This window comes from Labeo rohita, chromosome 21 (assembly GCF_022985175.1).
Source record: "Labeo rohita strain BAU-BD-2019 chromosome 21, IGBB_LRoh.1.0, whole genome shotgun sequence".
NCBI lineage: Eukaryota > Metazoa > Chordata > Actinopteri > Cypriniformes > Cyprinidae > Labeo > Labeo rohita.
Window position 1 is genome coordinate 16,459,039 of NC_066889.1, and position 19,333 is coordinate 16,478,371.

Sequence of the window (19,333 nt, forward strand, 5' to 3'; positions counted from 1 at the left end):
AGAAATGTTAGAATTGGCATAATTATGGCATAATTACAGTGATTTCTGAAGGAAATCACTTTGCCATCATAGAAATAAATTAAACGATTAAAATTTACAATAAAAATATAATAAAGTAATTTTAAAGTAATTTTATATTGTAATATTTTATAATATTACTGTTTACTGTATTTTTGATTTTTGGGATCTATGAGATTTTTAATGTTTTTTTGTTTTGTTTTTTAAAGAAGTTTATTTGATTTGCATTTATTTGATCATTTTTCTACTTTAATATATATTAAAATCTCATTTATTCCTGCGATCAAAGCTGAATTTTTAGCATCATTACTTCAGTTTTCAGTGTCACATGCTCCTTCAGAAATTTTTTTTGGAACCTGCAATACTTTTTTCAGGATTCTTTAATAAAAAAAGAAAAGCATGTAATTTAAAATAGAAATCTTTTCTAAGTATATACATTACCGTTCAAGTTTTGTGTCAGTACACTTTTAGTCTTCCTTTTTTTTCCTTTTTTTTTGAAAAAAATTAATAGTTTTATTCAGCAAGGATTTGTTACACTGATACAAAGTGATAGCAAAGACTTTTATTGTTAGAAAAGATTTCTGTTTTGAAGAAATGCTATGCTTTTGCACTTTTTATTCATCAAATAATCTTGAAAAAAGAATCTCAGATTCCAAAAAAAATATTAAGCAGCACAGCTGTTCCCAACATTAATAATTAATCATCATATTAGAATGATTCTGAAGAATCATGTGACACTGAACACTGGAGTAATGGCTGATAAAAATTCAGCTTTGCATCACAGGAATCAATTATATTTTAAAGTATATTTAAATAGAGAACCATTATTTTAAACTGAAATAATATTTCACAATTTTACAGCTTTGATGAGCATAAGAAATTTCTTTACAAAACATTACAAATCTTACTGATCCCAAATTTTTGAACAGCAATGTAAATGCAGCCTTGATGAGCAAAAGAGACTTCTTTTTTCAAAAATATTACAAAAATCTTACTGACCCTAAACTTTAGTAACAGTAATATATTTATCTCAATAAATGCAGTTTTGTTAACAACTTGGCATTTTTACAAATACTGCTACATGGGCAGTGCTCAGGGGTAAAATATCCCTTCTCCAACATGAAAAATATTTTATTAGTATTTATTCAAGGCAGAGGTCGCGTTAACCGAAAATTGTCCGTCATTGACGGATTTTTTTTCTATCAGTGACGGAAAAATCTGATGGCCGCAGATTACACTCAGGGAGATCTATTGTAAAATTGTAGCTGTAATTCCCACCTCTGTCCAGTTGGGGGCGAGTGCGCTCCGATCTGGCTGCAGAGCGCTGGATCGAGAACAAGCACGAAACTGTCAGGAATGTTTTGCTAAGCCTTTGATTACATGCAGACGAGTACACAGAAGCTACAGCCTACATTAAAGAGCGCCAAAACTGTATTTATTGCTTGAATTTCCTAATAAAATTGACAGAATTTGAAATCTGAGACTTTGTTTCATATCAAAAAATAACACAAACCCTGGCCTATTGCTATTTATTGGAAGGAACACGCACTGTGCTGTTCATTCATCTACTGAAAACAGCATAGAAAGATCGATTGTGATATAAGAATCGATATTGGCTCATTACAAAGAATATTAAATCGAGAAATCGATTTTTTTTGTTGTTCGTTTACCCAGCCCTAGCGTATCTGCGCTGTCGTCGTGTAGGTTCATGATTAAAAATGAAAATGTAAACAAAAATAAAAACAATTAAATGTGTTATTCTAATTAACATATGAAAATTAAAATGACGGGCAATAGTAACTTAGATTATGACAGAATTTTTAGGACCCTGACAATGTTAAAGGAGAAGTCCACTTCCCGAACAACAGTTTACAAATAATTTACTCGCCTGTATGTCATCCAAGATGTTCATGTGTTTCTTTCTTCAGTCATAAAGAAATTATGTTTTTTTGAGGAAAACATTTCAGCATTTTCCTCCATATAATGGACTGATATGGTGCCCCGATTCTGAACATCCAAAATGCAGTTTAAATGCTGCTTCAAACGATCCCAGATGCGGTTGTAAACGATCCCAGCCGAGGATGTAGGGTCTTATGTAGCGTAACGACCGGTTATTTTAATAAAAATAATACAATTTCTATACTTTTTAATGCCAAACGCTCGTTTTGTCTTACAGTGCCTGGACTGTTTTTGTTCCGGTTCATGACAGTTCGGTTATGTCGAAAAACTCCCATCTCATGTTCTCCCTCAACTTCAAAATCTTGCTGTTTTACCTTTTTTGTTAAGGGTGTTTGATCTTCTTCGCATGTTCACTTTGCAAAGACAGTGTCGGTACTTCTGCAGCGATGTAGGATGATTTTGAAATGATTTTTGAAGTTGAGGGAGAAAATACGATTGGAGTTTTTTGACATACCCTAACTGTCTTGAACTAGAATACACAGAGTTCAAGGACTGCAAGGCAAGACAAGTCTTGTATTTTTTTTAACGTAAATAACCGATCGTTTCGCTAGATAAGACCCTTCTTCCTCGACTGGGATCGTTTACAACTGCATTTGGGATTGTTAGAAGCCGCATATAAACTGCCTTTTGGAAGTTCAGAATCGGGGCACCATATCAGTCCATTATAATGCTGAAATGTTTTCCTCAAAAAACATAATTTCTTTACGACTGAAAGAAAGACATGAACAACGGGGTGAGTAAATGATTTGTTAACTGTTGTTCTGGAAGTAGACTTCTCCTTTGAAGTCTAGTGCAACCTCTGATTCAATTATATTTTTTTTCGTGAATAAACCTGTTAATTGTAACTTAATTTCAAACTCAATTTCTCCTTCAGGACCCAGATAAGTTCCAGTTTGGAAAGACGAAGATTTTCTTCAGGGCAGGTCAGGTGGCCTATCTGGAGAAGCTCAGAGCCGATAAGTTCCGCTACGCCTGCATTAAGATCCAGAAGACCGTGCGAGGATGGCTGCAGAGAATTCGGTACCGCAAGATCCGCAAGTCTGCTATCACTCTCCAGAGATACGGCCGGGGTTACTTGGCACGCAGGTGAGTGTTTCGATAATGTTCCGCTCTTAGATTGAACTTCACTTGCACGTACTTACACTTGTTCCCCCACTCTCTCGCAGATACGCAGAGATGCTTCGCCTGACCCGAGCAGCGCTTATTTGTCAAAAGCAGTACCGGATGGTACGAGTTCGACGGGAGTATCTGAGGACCCGTCGGGCTGTTATCACCATTCAAGCATTCACCCGGGGCATGTTCATACGCAGGTTATATCAGGAGGTACTGCACTGTGCTTTATCATTTGTTTCACTCTCTTCATGTTTCTTAAGCACAGTTTTAAGCTGCATTTTGTATCTTCTCAGTTCCTGCTCCATCACAAAGCCATGATCATACAAAAGACCGTCCGTGGTTGGCTTGTGAGAAAGCAGTATCTCCGTGCCCGATATGCTGCCATCGTCATCCAGTGTTTCTACCGCCGCGTACGCGCCAAGCGCCAGCTCAAACAGCTCAAGATAGAAGCCCGTTCGGCCGAACACTTTAAAAAACTCAATGTCGGGATGGAGAACAAGATCGTGCAGCTCCAGAAGAAGATGGATAACAAGGTACAGGAAGATAATAGAATGCATGAATGATTACAGAGTCATCAAAAATCAAACATGACGTGATGTTGACTAGTCATCTCATTTTTTTACAGTCAAAAGAGTATAAAACTCAGAATGAGCAGCTGGCTGTTGCTAACACTGCTTTGGGATCAGAGGTCAATAAGCTCCAGAAAGAACTGGAGACTCTCCGCAGTCAGCAGACTGCGGGCACATCACTGCAGGAAGAGCTAGAGAAGTTGAGGGCGGAGCTCCAGGAAGCCCACGCCAAGAGGAAACAGATAGAGGAGGAGTTCGGCAACGAGAAACAAGGACTCGAACAGGTGAGAAATGATGCTCAGATAACTAGTTGATGTTTGGTGTCATTGTTAGTTTTGGGTGTTTCTTTGTCACAAGAATTTTTAAATATTTCTTTAAAACAGACCAGTGTGTTTAGCTTTTTAGTTTCCACTAAAAAAACGACACTCTAGCTGGCGTAACAGGACAGCTGTTACATAACTAATGTCTGTCATGTATAAGCAAAGTTAATAATGCATGGAAATTGTTTTGACCAGATCACAAAAGGTCTATTTTCAATGGAATAATAAGCTTGTATGATTTTAATGTGATCATCTCCTTCATGTTTTGATGGTAGAGTTAAAAATTATGAATTTAAATTATAGTAATGATTTAAAACATGAGTGTTATAATGATGCACTCAAGAAATGTATTAAGTTTATTAATTTATTTTTCTTTTGCTTTTTATATCCCTACACTACCAGTCAAAAGTTTTTTTAAAGAAGTCTCTTCTGCTCACCAAGCCTGCATTTCTTTTTTTATCCAAAGCACAGCAAAAACAGTAAAATTCTGAAATATTTTTATTATTTAAAATAACCTTTTTCTATTTGGATATATTTTAAAATGTAATTTATTCCTGTGATTTCAAAGCTGAATTTTTAGCATCATTACTCCAGTCACATGATCCTTCAGAAATCATTGTAATATTCTGATTTGCTGCTCAAAAAACATTTATTGTTATTATTATAAACGGCTAAATTGAATTGTTTCAGGTTTCTTTAATGTATAGAAAGTTCAGAAGAACAGCATTTATCTGAAATAGAAATCTTTTGTAAGATTATAAATGTCTTTTGATCAATTTAAAACATCCTTGCTAAATAAAAGTATTAATTTCTATCATTTCTTTAAAAAAAAAAAAAAAAAATTCTACTGACTCCAAGCTTTTGAATGGCATAGTGTATAATGTTACAAAAGCTTTTTATTTTAGATAAATGATCTTTGTATCTCTCTGTTTATCAAGGAATCAAATGCACTTAACTGTTTTAAATAATAATAATAAATATTTCCTGAACAACAAATAGGCATATTAAAATGATTTCTGAAGGATCATGCAACACTGAAGACTGCAGTAATGATGCCGAAAAATCACAGGAATAAATTCTGTTTTAAAATATATTCAAATAGAAAACAGTTTTTTTAAATAGTAAAAATATTTCAAAATTGTACTGTTTTTGCTGTACTTTGGATCAAATAAATGCAGTCTTAGTGAGCAGAAGAGACTTCTTTAAAAACATTAAAAATCCTACTGTTCAAAAACTTTTGACTGGTGGTGTATATATGCACAAATGGGACATATCAAATAATGACATGGTTTGAAATAATTATTAATTTAATTTTAATTCAGATCACTCAAATTGGCTTTCTTACAGTTAAACTTGCGTGTTTATCAGATGGTCTGAGATGAAAGGGTGGTGTGACTTTTCCTTCCTTTTGCAGAGGGTGCAGGAGCTGGAGAAAGAGAACACACTGTTGAAGAAGGAGAAAGAAGAGATGAACCGCAGGATCCAGAGCTCCAATCAGGGTGAGTTTCATGCTTCAGAGTCACACGCACACTCAGAGCATCTGGAGGAAGGGGTATGAGGAGCGAAAGGATGTGTGGCTTGCCTGGAGGGCTGGGCTGGTTTTGTTTGACGCACAAGAGGGTCTGTGTGCAAAAGTGGGACGAGAGAGACAGAAACTGCATTGGATTTCAGTAGGGGAATGTGACACTGCTGCTTTACCTGCGCAACTAAAAGCTGACCATTGTATCAAGTCGGTTCACATGTGAGAATGCTATTTGAAACCCGAGGTTTGGTCACAATACGCTTTCTATTCGTTAAATGTCGCTTTAACGAGTTTGTTCCGCACTTATTTCTGCTGCTGAGGCTGTTAAGTTGTTATTCAGAGGACTGTTATGAATGTAGTGATTCCTCTTGCGACTTTCCTACACTTTTGCTAAATGTCTTTGGATTTGAATATATTTTAATCTAAGAATATTGTTATTTCACTAAGGGTAAAGGTGACTGCCGTTTGCTCACCCTAATGTCATTTCAAATGATTTCCTTCAAATGATTCTTTTGTTTAAAAAAATTGTACATACAGAGTCCAGTCATTGTTGTTTTGGACCCCATTGATTTTGTATTGTATGGACAAAAACAGTTCTTCAGAATATCTTCTTTGATGTTCCACAGAAGAAAGAAAGTCACACAGGTTTAAAACAACATGAGGGTGAATAAATGGTGGCAGGATTTTCGTTTTTGAGTGAACTATCTCTTTAAAGAAAAGTCTTGTGCAATTCAAGTGAATAGGAGGCACAATGAAGCTTTTATGTGGCATCGATAAATAAGATAAAATTTACAATAACCAACAGTTTCAACATATGAAATACTCTTTTGTTTTGTCATTTCTTTTACAGTTAAATAAAACTAAAATAAATTGGAGGACCATTAAAAAAAATTAAATACAAAAGAAGTCTTGGATGTCAGACCATGTTTTTGTAGTATGTTTGTAATGGAGCTTTACTCATTTTTAAAGTCAGTGCTTCAAAGAAAAGGGTCAAAGGAAACAGTGTCACAGGTTTATTATACTGTTATCTTGGTATAATAATTACCTCCTAATTATAGTCTGTTTTATCAAACTACTATCAAGCCATACGTTTGATAACTCTTTCAGAATCTCTTCAAAGGATGTGATTCGAGGCTTTCATATTGTACACACAACTTTGAGTATAAGTCGGTGGTGATGTTTTAATTATAAAATGCATTGTGAATGTAGTGTACACTACCAGTCAAGTTTTTTTTAAAAAGTTTTTTTTTTTTTTTCTCAAAGAAGTCTCTTCCGCTCATCAAGCCTGCATTTATTTGATCCAAAATACAGCAAAAACAGTAAAAATGTTGAAATATTTTTACTATTTAAAATAACTGTTTTCTATTTGAATATATTTTAAAATGTAATTTATTCCTGTGATTTCAAAACTGAATTTTAGCATCATTACACCAGCCACATGATCCTTCAGAAATCATTCTAATATTATGATTTGCTGCTCAAAAAAAAAAAAACAATTGTGAAAACATCTGAGTATAATTTTTTTTCAGGTTTCTTAATTACTATAATTTCTTTCATTAAAAAAATCATCAAAAAAAAACTGAAAAAATGTACTCAGTTGTTTTAAATATTGATGATAATAATAATTGTGATAAATGTTTCTGAGCAGCAAATCAGCATATTAGAATGATTTCTGAAGGATCATGTGACATTGAAGACTGGAGTAATGATGCTGAAAATTCAGGTCTGATCACAGAATTAAATTACAATTTAAAATGTATTAAAAAACAGTTATTTTAAAAAGTAAAAATATTTCACAATATTACTGCTTTTACTGTATTTTAGATCAAATAAATGCAGGCTTGGTGAGCAGAAGAGACTTTATACAAGAAAACATTAAAAATCTGACTGTTCAAAAACTTTTGACTGGTAGTGTATAAGATTAGGTGCTTATTTATTTCTTTAGAGAACAGAATCAAGAACATATTGTAACCTACACATAGATGCTCAAAGGTCTTCCATCAGAGTAATAAAATCTTTTATTGATCAGTAGAATATCAATAAAGCTGAAGATCAATTGAAGATTGTTAAAAGTGTTATCATCATTGTGTAATATTCAAGTGGACTCGGATAACACAAAACCTGTAGTGATGTAATGAACTGAGATGAACTGAGATCTCACAACTAAAATGGATGGAAAGAGGTTTCAGTTTCTCATACATTTAGATACAGAATGTAAACCCTAATTATGTGAAAGATATGTTTTTCCACACACAGCATGTGAAAGTTGATATGGGATCAGCATGTTGTCTGGCTCATTGCTTTATTCCCGTGACTGAATGCCTTTGTCTTGTCTCTCAGGTCAGGGAGGCGACATATCTCAGAAAGAGGTCCGTCTGCAGGTTGAACTGGATGAGGAGAGGCAGCGATATCAGAACCTGGTCAAAGAATATTCCAGACTGGAGCAGAGATACGAAAATCTGCAGGAGGACATGTCCTCCATGAAGGTACTGGTTTGAAGTCTAAACTTCTGGAATTTGCTTTTCATTGCTGATTTTAATATCTTCATGGTTTTTTCATATTCTAGTTCCATCCCGGCCACCGGAGGAACCCCTCTAACCAGAGCAGTCTGGGCTCTGACTCCAACTACCCCTCTATTAGTTTGTCAGAGGTGGGAGACACTGATGACACCATCCAGCAGGTGGAGGTAAAGCTATTTCACTGAAACATACACCAGCAGACTTTGAAAAGAGTGAAAAGGTGTTGCAGAATGAGCATTAATGTGGTTTGTCTCTCTGCAGGAAATGGGCATAGAGAAGGCTGCCATGGACCTCAGTGTTTTCATGAAGTTACAGAAACGCGTAAGAGAGCTAGAACAGGAAAGAAAGAGGCTGCAGACCAATCTAGAGAAAGTTGAGGAGCTGAACAAACGCAAGGCATGTTTATTTGTCACATCTTCTCTGCTTTCAAACACTTGTCACAGTTTTAGGGCCCCTTAATAGTTAAATGAAAAAAATATTAATCAAAAGCATGTCTAATTGATTGAAATCATGAAATGTACACAATTTACCAGCAATTAATTACATGTTTAACAGAAATTACATTTTTAAGGCCCTGTGAAATACATTTAATATTTTTCTCAAATTCAGCTTTATTTATTTATTTATAATTATTTTTTTTTTTTCAAATTCTGTTTTCCATGCATTTTCTTGATTTAATGATTTATTAAATTTTAATAATAAAAAGTAATTAAAAAAAACACATATATATATATATATATATATATATATATATATATATATATATATATATATATATATATATATATATATGTTTTTTTAATTACTTTTTATTATTAAAAGTATATATATATACACACACTTTTTTAAATAATTATTTATATATATATATATATATATATATATATATATATATATATACTTTTTTAAGTAATTTTGTGTATATGTATATATTATTTATATATATTTTTTGGTGTGTATTTACATTTATTTCTTTGGTAAATATTTCTTACAAACATCATGTTTTAATAATTGAAAAAAAAAAAAAAAATATCAGTAATAGTACCATTACATTAAGTAATATATTTCTGTCAAAGTTTCTTCAAGTTAAACCGAACTTTTATTTTGACGACTTGCTGAGAAGACTTTTATGATGATGGTTTTTCTCAAAATAAATGGTAAAAATGCTCATGAAGTGACTCTCAGAGCAGTCCTAGAGATTGTTTATGTGTTTATGTACTCGGATATTGAGGCGGTAGAGTCTGAAAACACCGCGAGCGTCACACGCTTCAGTATGTGTGTAGTAAACGAAACCATATGCGCCATTCATTCACACAGAGACACCCAGAATATAAAGGATCCGTATTTAAATAGTATTTTTGCATCTTAATATTCACAGAGACTAGTCTATATCGCATTTTGATTGAAGTGTACTCACCTATTTTTGATTTATGCATCCAAAATTTGTCAAATTCTGTGACACAGTAAATTCCATATTTATGACCAGATTCCATGATTCTGTACACGTTTTCCACATGACGGAAATAATAGGGCCCTACAGTTGCCACAAAACAATAAATATAAAATACAAAATAATAAAAAAAATAAATAAATAAAACAAAATGTAGAAGTAAAAATAAAACTGTAAAATAAAGTACTGAAAAAAATAATTACTCTGTTTATTAGCAATATATATTAAGACATTTAAAAGTGTACATCTGTACACTTAAAACTAAAGTCTGTTGGCTTTAACTGGAAATGCGTCAACAGAGAAAAGAAAATTATCTAGTTTCATAGGGTCTTTAAGGTAGCGAATGTATGTGTTATAAATAATCTTCAATAATCCAAACTTGCTGATTGTTAAGTGTTGATACTCTTCTCTTTATGCTCCCATGATGTTTGTAGCAACAGAACTTAACCTGAATGACTGCTAAACATTTCCCATTTTTGGTCACAAGTTACAGGTCATAAACACCTGTTATCTGAACTTGCAACAGCATGGTCATCTGCTTTATCAGTCAGCCTGTGTTTACATTTTTTTCTTTTAATTCTTTTATCTTGTAGGGAAATGAGCCCAAGAGCTCCACGTCAGAGGAGGATATAAACGCAGACCTGGCCTACAACAGTCTGAAGGTAAGAGTCAGTCCAGCGCAGTGTAACAGTCACGCCGCTTTGCCTCCAGTCAAATGACTGTCTTGCTGCTCATTGATTTGTTTTGCACTGGGGCCGCTCTGCTACTGCTGCTGATCGTCCTGCCTGTTAAACTGTGGGTGAGTGGAACGGTGCAGAAATTAAGGCTTTTTTAGATATTTGAAGTATAGCAGGAAAGCACATGGCAGGAACGGCAGCAAGGCTTTTATTTTTGTTCTTCTATTTATTTTGTTATCTAAACACTTTAACTTTCAAACTAATCTTGAAAAGTGGCTTTGTATAGACATTGAATTTGATGCTGTGTTTAATAGACTGATATTCAATAGGATGTCAAGTTGATTTCCTAATAGATCGCTCTTTTGATCTGATATTGAGTCGTCAGTCTACAAACAGAAAAGTGAAAAGTGATCAAAATAGTTTTTTTCAGTGCTCTGTCTAACATTGTTCTCCCAGAAATAATATAATAAGCAATAAGTAATAATTACACAAAAGCAATGAAACCGTTATTATATTAAGAATAGGCAATAAAACATTTCTGGTTCTCAACATTGTCTTGTGACCTTAAAGACTTTGAAACAAGTTTTTACCTCCATAATACAGCATAAAAATGAAAGATTAAATAGTGTCAACAAATAAAAGTAGTAAGCTAAATTAATGTATAAGAATTTAATATTAAGAAAGGCGTAAATGCAAATATATTTATTTATTTCAAATTCATTCATTACTATACATTTTCATATACATGTTGATATTTTTTGCTGTCCTTATATAAAAAATAAAATATATATAAAATGTATATAAAATATAAAAATATATAGATTTCCTTGCTATCCTTACATTTTAAAATAACAAAATATTATAAATTGTAATATACATAATTTTGATTGAAAATAAACTATAGAATATAATATTTAAAAATTATATTGATTTTTTTTTTTTTTTTTTTTTGCTATGCATATACTACATAAAATAATAAAATATATATTTTAACGTTATATGTATATAACATATATATATATATATATATATATATATATATATATATATATATATATATATATACGTATGTATGTCACATGATTCTTCAAAAAAACATTCCTATATTCTGATTTGCTGTTCAAGAAACATTTTTTTTATTATTATTATCAATATTTAAAACAGTTAAGTACATTTTTTCAGGATTATTTGATGAATAGAAAGATCCAAAGATCAGCATTTATCTGAAATAAAAAGCTTTTGCAACATTATACACTGTACTAGCTTGGAATCAGTATAATTTTTATTTTATTTTATTTTATTATTTTTTTTTTTTTGGAAAGAAATGATAGAAATTAATACATTTTTTTTAGCAGGGATGCTTTAAATTGATCAAAAGTGATACTGACATTTACAAGCACATTTATAGCAGCAAATCAGAATATTAGAATGATTTCTGAAAGATCATGTGACTGGAGTAATGATGCTAAAAATTCAGTTTTGAAATCACAGGAATAAATTACATTTTAAAATATATTCAAATAGAAAACAGTTATTTTAAATAATAAAAATATTTCAAAATGATACTGTTCTTGCTATACCTTAGATCAAATAAATGCAGGTTTGGTGAGCAGAAGAGACTTCATATATATCAAAATATCAATATCAAAAATCTTTGTTCAAAAACTTTTGACTGGCAGTGTACATTATAAATTATAAATACATACATGTATGTACAACGCTCCTGGACTAGTCTTAAAGCTGCACACAGACAGGTGGCTAATAAGAAATCAAATTTAATCCTTTGTGTCTTTAAAGTTGTTGTTTTTTTGGTCAGATGTAATTTGTATTACCATGTGACTGCGATCTTCCTCGAATACCTTATAAGTCCTTAGCACTTTAATATCCACATTTATCACAGTAATTTATCTGAGTATGAGAGTGTGTTGAAACCTCAATGGCAGGCTCAGTTTAACAACTTTAAATAGTTTGACTCTGACCAGAGAGCAAAGTACAAGAATGAAGACACCAGAGACAAAAGTTAATCTGGTGGCTGTGCAGCTGAATGCGAAGCTCAAGGCAGTAGAATTACGTAACTGCTTTGTTTGTTTTCTTAAAGCACCCCAACATTGCATCGTGAGCTTATATAATAACTGCTGATGGTTCTTGTTCTGCAGCGCTCAAACGCTGTGTGTGTCTAATCAAAGCTTTAGCTACAGGAGTAAGATTCACTTGGATAAAATTTCTGCAGTCAGCATTGCCCCTCTCTTTCTGTTTCAAAAGTGTATTTCTCTCACATAAACAGACTTTTAATGAAAAAACAAATCCTTTAAGTGGTATAAATTACAGACTGTTTGCCCTCTTTCAGACTGTGTGTTCATAAAATCTGTTTTGTTTACAGCGGCAAGAGCTTGAAACTGAGAATAAGAAGTTGAAGAATGACCTGAACGAGTTGAGGAAAGCGGTGGCCGACAAGGCCTCCGAGAACAACTCGTCCAATGAGCTTCAAGAGGGCTACAACCTGCTGCTGAATCAGCTCAAAGCGGCCAATGAGGAGCTGGATGTGCGCAAGGAGGAGGTTCTCATGCTCAAGACCCAAATCGTGAACTCCACAAAGCAGTCAGAGAACCTAAACCACATTGTGAGTCTGAAAACAGCATAAATTTGACCTTTGTGGGCCTTTGATTCAGCTGCTGTCCAAATGAAACTCTTGGTATGTCATTGTCATATCAGGCTTTCAATCTATTAGCATCCCATTAGGCTTCAGTGGAGGTGCCTTGAATGGAAAGCTGCTTTATCTTTTATAAAAGCAATCAGAAATGGAGACTTTGCATGGGATAAGATGGAATATAATGGGCTTTGATGGAGCTCAGGGTAATTTAGGTTCAGTGTGTAATAGTGATGGAGCTTTACAAAACCTGCACTGGTAGTAAAAAAAAAAAGGCTTTATATCCACCTGCCTGTCTGAAACTGCTGAGGCGGGCGAATCATTGTCAGCATTGATTATGCTTGGAAAGAAAACTCTCCTTCTCTTTTTCTCATTCTCGCTGTTATATTTAAGTTTTTATGAGTTTTATAATGTCCGTAAGTTATAAAACTATCCTTGCAAGAATGCTTAAAGAAGAACTCCACTTTCAGAAAAACAATTTACAGATAATGTACTCACCCCCATGTCATCCAAGATGTTCATTTTTCTTTCTTCAGTCGTGAAGAAATTGTTTTTTGAGGAAAACATTTCAAAATTTTTCTCCATATAATGGACTGATATGGTGCCCCGATTTTGAACTTCCAAAATGCAGTTTAAATGTGGCTTCAAACGATCCCAAATGCGGTTGTAAACAACCCCAGCTGAGAAAGAAGGGTCTTATCTAGCGTGTTTTAATAAAAAAAACAAAAAAACAATTTATATACTTTTTAATGCCAAATGCTCGTCTTGCCTCACTCTGCTTGGACTGTTTTTGTTCTGGTTCATGACAGTTGTCGAAAAACTCCTATCTCATGTTCTCCCTCAACTTCATCACTGTTTTACCTTTTTTGTTAAGGGTGTTTGATCTTTTTTGCATGTTCACTTTGCAAAGACTGGGTTGGAACTTCTGCAGTGATGTAGGATGATTTTGAAATGATTTTTGAAGTTGAGGGAGAAAATACGATTGGAGATTTTCGACATACCCTAACTGTCTTGAACCAGAATACACAGAGTTCAGGCAGAGAAAGGCGAAATGAGCGTCTGAGATTAAAAAGTATTTAAATTGTATTTTTTTTTAATGAAAATAACTGATCGTTTTGCTAGATAAGACCCTTCTTCCTCGACTGGGATCGTTTACAAATGCATTTGGGGTCGTTTGAAGCCGCATTTAAACAGCATTTTGGAAGTTCAAAATTGAGGCACCATATCAGTCCATTATATGGAGAAAAATGCAGAAATGTTTTCCTCAAAAAAACGTGATTTCTTTACGACTGAAGAAAGAAAGACATGAACGTCTTGGATGACAAGGGGGAGAATACATTATATGTGAATCTTTGTTTTGGAAGTGGGCTTCTCCTTTAAGTGCACAAAAATATCTATAAACACACATTCGCTGATTTCTATTGATGTATTTGTTTCATTCAAACAGGATTCCAATGATGTGTCAGAATGGACCAACAACAAGAAGCCTGTGGACTCGGAGGACACTGTTGACACGCCTGATTTAAAGAAGTAAGGCAGTCCAATCTGCATAATGAAAAGCTTTTAAACTGACACCAGCTCTCCTTCACATACTCATTCGTCTTTGTTAATGAAGATGGGATCCAGTGGTATTGACTGTTCATCTGAGCTCTCTGATTCAGCTCTTCATGCTCCGTCTACTTTCATTTACAGCAGTATACCTCTGTTCTTTGACTCGTATTACTGGAGAGCCAGTCACTTCTCATGAATTAGCATAGTGCTGTTTCACACAAGCACTCGCAAATCTCAAAGCTAACATTTTGAAAGTTATCTGCAATATTTTGGTCAAATTTATAGACCACCATTGGATCATGGTGAGTTGGAGACCATTACCGGCCATGCATATTTTTATACCATGAAACTTAATTTTGCAGTTTGAAACTTCAACTACAGGCAGTTTGAAATTTGTATTGAAAAATAGTTTAAGAAGACTTTTTTATATTTTTATATTCTGTTGCACTGGAGCATCATGTCTAATGATCTAAAACAAATGTGAGCTTAAGCGATAACCAAGAAAAATATTTAGTGACTTTTTCTTTGTGTAAATTGAGTTACGAATTGGAAAAAATGGACACAATTTTATTCTTAACCACAGAGGTTTGTAGGATATTATATGCAGCAAATGATACTTCTAAAAGCAACTAAATGAAAAGTTTTGCAGCTTTTAGACGCAGTCATGGAGTTTAAGAAACTTAAAAATTGCTACTTCTTAAAGGTAAACTAAGTAAATGACTGATTTAAATCATGTCACAATGGCATTAAATTGCCAAAAGTGACGACAATGACTTTTATAATGTTAAAAAATATTCTTAATTTAAATGACATACTCCAAATTTTTGAACGGTGGATCAGCGAGTGTCAGACTTTCATTCGCACAGTTTAATTTAAACAAAATACACTACCAGTCAAAAGTTTTTTGTACGATTTTTAATGTTTTTTTTTTTAAAGAAGTGTCTTCTGCTCACTAAACCTGCATTTATTTGATTCAAAGTACAGCAAAAACTGTACAATTTTTAAATATCTTTACTATTTAAAATAACTGTTTTCTATCTGAATATATTTTAAAATGTAATTTATTCCTGTGATTTCAAAGCTGAATTTTTAGCATCATTACTCCAGTCACATGATCCTTCAGAAATCATTCTAATATTCTGATTTGCTGCTCAAAAAACATTTATTATTATTATCTTGAAAACAGCAAAGTAGAATGTTTTTTTTTTTTTTTTCAGGTTTCTTTCTTATGAAATATAAATGTCTCTTTCATCGCTTTTGATCAATTTAAAGCGTCCTTGCTAAATAAAATTATTAATTTCTATATTTCTAAAAATATATTAGAATATTTAAAATATTTCTCTAAAAAACTATTTTTATAAAAAAATATATTATACTGACTCCAAGCTTTTGAATGGTATAGTGTATGATGTTACAAAGGTCTTATTTTAGATAAATGCTAAAAATATTGACAATAATAATCATAAAAAATTGAACAGCAAGTCAGCATATTAGAATGATTTCTGAAGGATCATGTGACACTGAAGACTGAAGTAATGATGCTGAAAATTCAGCAGGAATAAATTACATTTTAGAAATATTTAAAAATTGTACTGTTTTTGCTGTACTTTGGATCAAAGAAATGCAGGCTTGCAACTTTCGACCGAAAAAACTTTTGACTGGTAGTTTATTAAAGTTTATAGCAATTTCATTCAAAGTTGCTAACCACAAGTAGCTTTTTTTTTAGTAAGTTCACAAAAGCTACTTTTTACCCCCATTTGGCACTTACTGAGTGTTTATTCTGGGCTCTAAATAGTGTATTAAAAAGATGCCACAGAACTGTTTTTGTTTTTTTGTTTTTTTTCATTTTCATCTCTAGCTCTGTCTTTTTACCTTTGGCCAGTGCACTGTTAAATCTGAACTTTCATGCTGGTAAATATCCATCCAGGCTGTTCTGAATTCATGATACTTTTTTTCTGTCACATTTTTAAAGTAATCTTTTGGAGAGAGTGACAGATGCTAGATGAGGAAAGAATATGTTTTCGTACTCCGTGGTCTCAGAACTGGGCACTTTAAACTGATTTCTCATGCATGCGTTTTTCCTCCTTTCTCTATTTCTCATTTCCTGTGAGTGCAACATTGCTTGGGCAGGCAGCTCACCTACAGAAACTGAAACATTATATCCCCAAGAAATAACCAAAACCATAACAGCTACATAACCTTATTACTTGATTCAGATGTGTCCTCATGCTCAAGCTGACGTCTTCACAAACTAATCTAACCTACCATGCCTTGCTTTGCTAAACTAACTGGCCCTGCCATCTTGTCATTCTTCTCCTTTGGTTTCTCTCCTGTCTGTCTGCTGCTGCTGCTTCTCTGTCTCTTTGGCTCTCTGTTACTCGGACGCCAGTAAAGCACAAGACTGGGGTTATTTGAATGAAGATGGGGAGCTTGGCCTGGCCTACCAGGGTCTAAAGCAAGTTGCCAGGTTGTGCTTTAAATTTCATGGATTTCCCTTAGGTTTAACTTGATTTCGAGGCCTCTGTATTTGTCAATGGTTTTCAATTAGTAAAGGACCATTGGGCATATATTGATTTGAATGTTTAAGGGCTAACTGAAGTACATACACCATTTACACCCACTTATACCATAGTGTGGCATGTTTGTATCTGTTCAGGCTGCTGGAGGCCCAGCTGCAAACGCAGTCTCGACAGCACAAGGATGAGTTAGAGGCTCTCCACACACAAATCGAACTGCTGAAGGACAGTTTGGAGAAGAAGCAGGAAGTGCTGGACCACTTCTCCACACTTTCTCCTGAAGCTCTGGTGGAGTTCAGCGTGCAGCAGGAGATCACACGCCTCACCAACGAAAACCTAGTAAGACCTTAATTCTTTGTAAAAATATCTAGATATTCTTAGAACAAGATCAGTTGTATTTTCAGTGAATATATTTTGAATTAAAGGAATACTGGAAAACAAGACAATTATTTTTCAGTGAGCACTCAGTCTATTAGCCATTGGTTCAAAAAAGAGCTATAAAAGTATCATTATATCCAACACATACAGTAGTATTGACATTCTCACTCAAGATTATGCTGATGATTGTTCTCCAGGATCTAAAGGAACTTGTTGAGAAGTTGGAGAAGAATGAGAAGAAGTTGAAGAAGCAGTTGAGGATCTATATGAAGAAAGTGCAAGAGCTGGAAGGTTAAACATCTGCTTCTCATCTGTTTGTTTAACATTGTCTTGTACTTATCGCCATTTGCTGATGTGCTGATGTCGTTTGTACAGTGTCTCAGGCTACTAGAAGCAGACCAGAGCTGACTCGTCAGGTCACTGTACAGAGGAAAGAAAAGGACTTTGAAGGCATGCTGGAGTACTACAAAGAAGATGAGGCCTTGCTGGTCAAGACTTTAATTACAGGTATGTGTGGTAACATGCAGACACGTTTTCATGTGGAGGTCCTGTAGCTGTGATTAAACACACAGGTCTTGTCTTTAGACATAAAGCCCAATGCGGTGTCGGCCACTGTCCCCTGCCTCCCCGCCTACATCCTCTTCATGTGTATCCGTCATGCCGACTACATCAATGATGACCAGAAAGTTCATTCACTCCTTACTGCAACCATCAATGCCATCAAAAAGGTCCTGAAGGTATGTATACTGTAATCACATCAACACAATCCTAGAATTCAAACCAGCTACACTGCTATTCAAAAGTTAGAGGTATTATGAATTGTATGGCTTCGTATAACATAAATGATGTCTCTTGCTGAAATATGTCGTAGAAAACCCATGAAAGATTTTTTATTTTGAAAATCCACATTGTTTTAAACATATTTTGGACTATGGGGGGCACCATTATTTCAGCTACTGGCGCTACCTGTTGCTATTTTTATCGCAACGCAACTCGGAAAATAAAATACTGATATGATGACAAGCACATCCTGCCAGGATGGCATCTAGCATTTCTTGTCTCTGCCATTTGTAAGTAATTTTTTTTTAAGTAATGTAAATCTTTCATGGGTTTTCTACTACACATTTCAATAAGAGACATCAATATTAAGCCACACAAGTTGGGGTTCCCTTTAAAAAGACAAATTCTGCAAGGATGCATTAAATTAATCAAAAGTTTCGATAAAGGCATTTAGACTGTTATAAAAATGTTCTGTTTAATATAAGTGCTTTTAACTTTCAAAAAATCTTTCAACAAAAAAAAAAAAAAAAAAAACTTGCAGACCCGAAATTGGAAAACAGTAATGTATAAGCCCATAATAATTGTTTGTGTTTTTTAATCTTTTCTCCAGAGAAACAACGATGACTTTGAGATGACCTCCTTCTGGCTGGCAAATGCTAGTCGACTTCTGCACTGTCTGAAGCAGTACAGCGGGGATGAGGTGAGATTTTACTGTAGCTATTCATCTTCTCCAGTGATGTTTTCAGCTGTAAAATAAGAGAGCCACATTGTAACATATTTAACCAGCAATTAAGTACAGATAATAAGTATAAGGGTGTGGATTTTAAGGGATATTTCACTCAAAAATGAAAATTCATAACTCATTAATTACTCGCCTTCATGTCATTCCAAACCTGTAAGACCTTCGTCCATCTTCTGAACACAAATTAAGCTATTTTTGATGAAATCCAAGAGCTTTCTAACCCTGCATAGACAGCTGTGCCCAGAAAGGTAGTAAGGACATTGTTAAAATAGTCCATGTGACATCAGTGTCAGTGAATGCACATGCATGTTGTGGTGAAATTGTTGAAAAAAACTTTTTTTTTTTTTTTCTTTTTGGCACACAAAAAGTATTCTCGTAACTTTATAAAATTACGGTTGCACCAGTGATGTCACATGGATTATTTTAACAATATTCTTACCACCTTTCTGGGCCTTGACTGTGTCAGTTGAGTTGCCGTCTATGCAGGTTCTCAGATTTCATCAGAAATATCCTAATTTGTGTTCTGAAGGACTTACAGGTTTGGAACGACATGAGGGTGAGAAATTAATGAC

General features: G+C 33.9%; 1 protein-coding gene across 1 annotated transcript in view; it reads left to right on the forward strand.

Moving 5' to 3' along the window:
* The window catches only part of myo5b (myosin VB), a 66,508-nt gene that overhangs the window by 42,512 nt on the left and 4,663 nt on the right, over nt 1-19,333 (forward strand). Inside the window, exons 19-34 of the mRNA XM_051093357.1 lie at nt 2,852-3,063; nt 3,144-3,300; nt 3,384-3,623; nt 3,716-3,943; nt 5,394-5,478; nt 7,842-7,987; nt 8,068-8,187; nt 8,282-8,416; nt 10,064-10,132; nt 12,528-12,767; nt 14,242-14,324; nt 17,002-17,200; nt 17,437-17,530; nt 17,615-17,746; nt 17,825-17,976; nt 18,630-18,719. Of these exons, the coding sequence (XP_050949314.1) occupies nt 2,852-3,063; nt 3,144-3,300; nt 3,384-3,623; nt 3,716-3,943; nt 5,394-5,478; nt 7,842-7,987; nt 8,068-8,187; nt 8,282-8,416; nt 10,064-10,132; nt 12,528-12,767; nt 14,242-14,324; nt 17,002-17,200; nt 17,437-17,530; nt 17,615-17,746; nt 17,825-17,976; nt 18,630-18,719 (2,382 nt within the window). The remainder of the gene's footprint in view (nt 1-2,851; nt 3,064-3,143; nt 3,301-3,383; nt 3,624-3,715; nt 3,944-5,393; nt 5,479-7,841; nt 7,988-8,067; nt 8,188-8,281; nt 8,417-10,063; nt 10,133-12,527; nt 12,768-14,241; nt 14,325-17,001; nt 17,201-17,436; nt 17,531-17,614; nt 17,747-17,824; nt 17,977-18,629; nt 18,720-19,333) is intronic.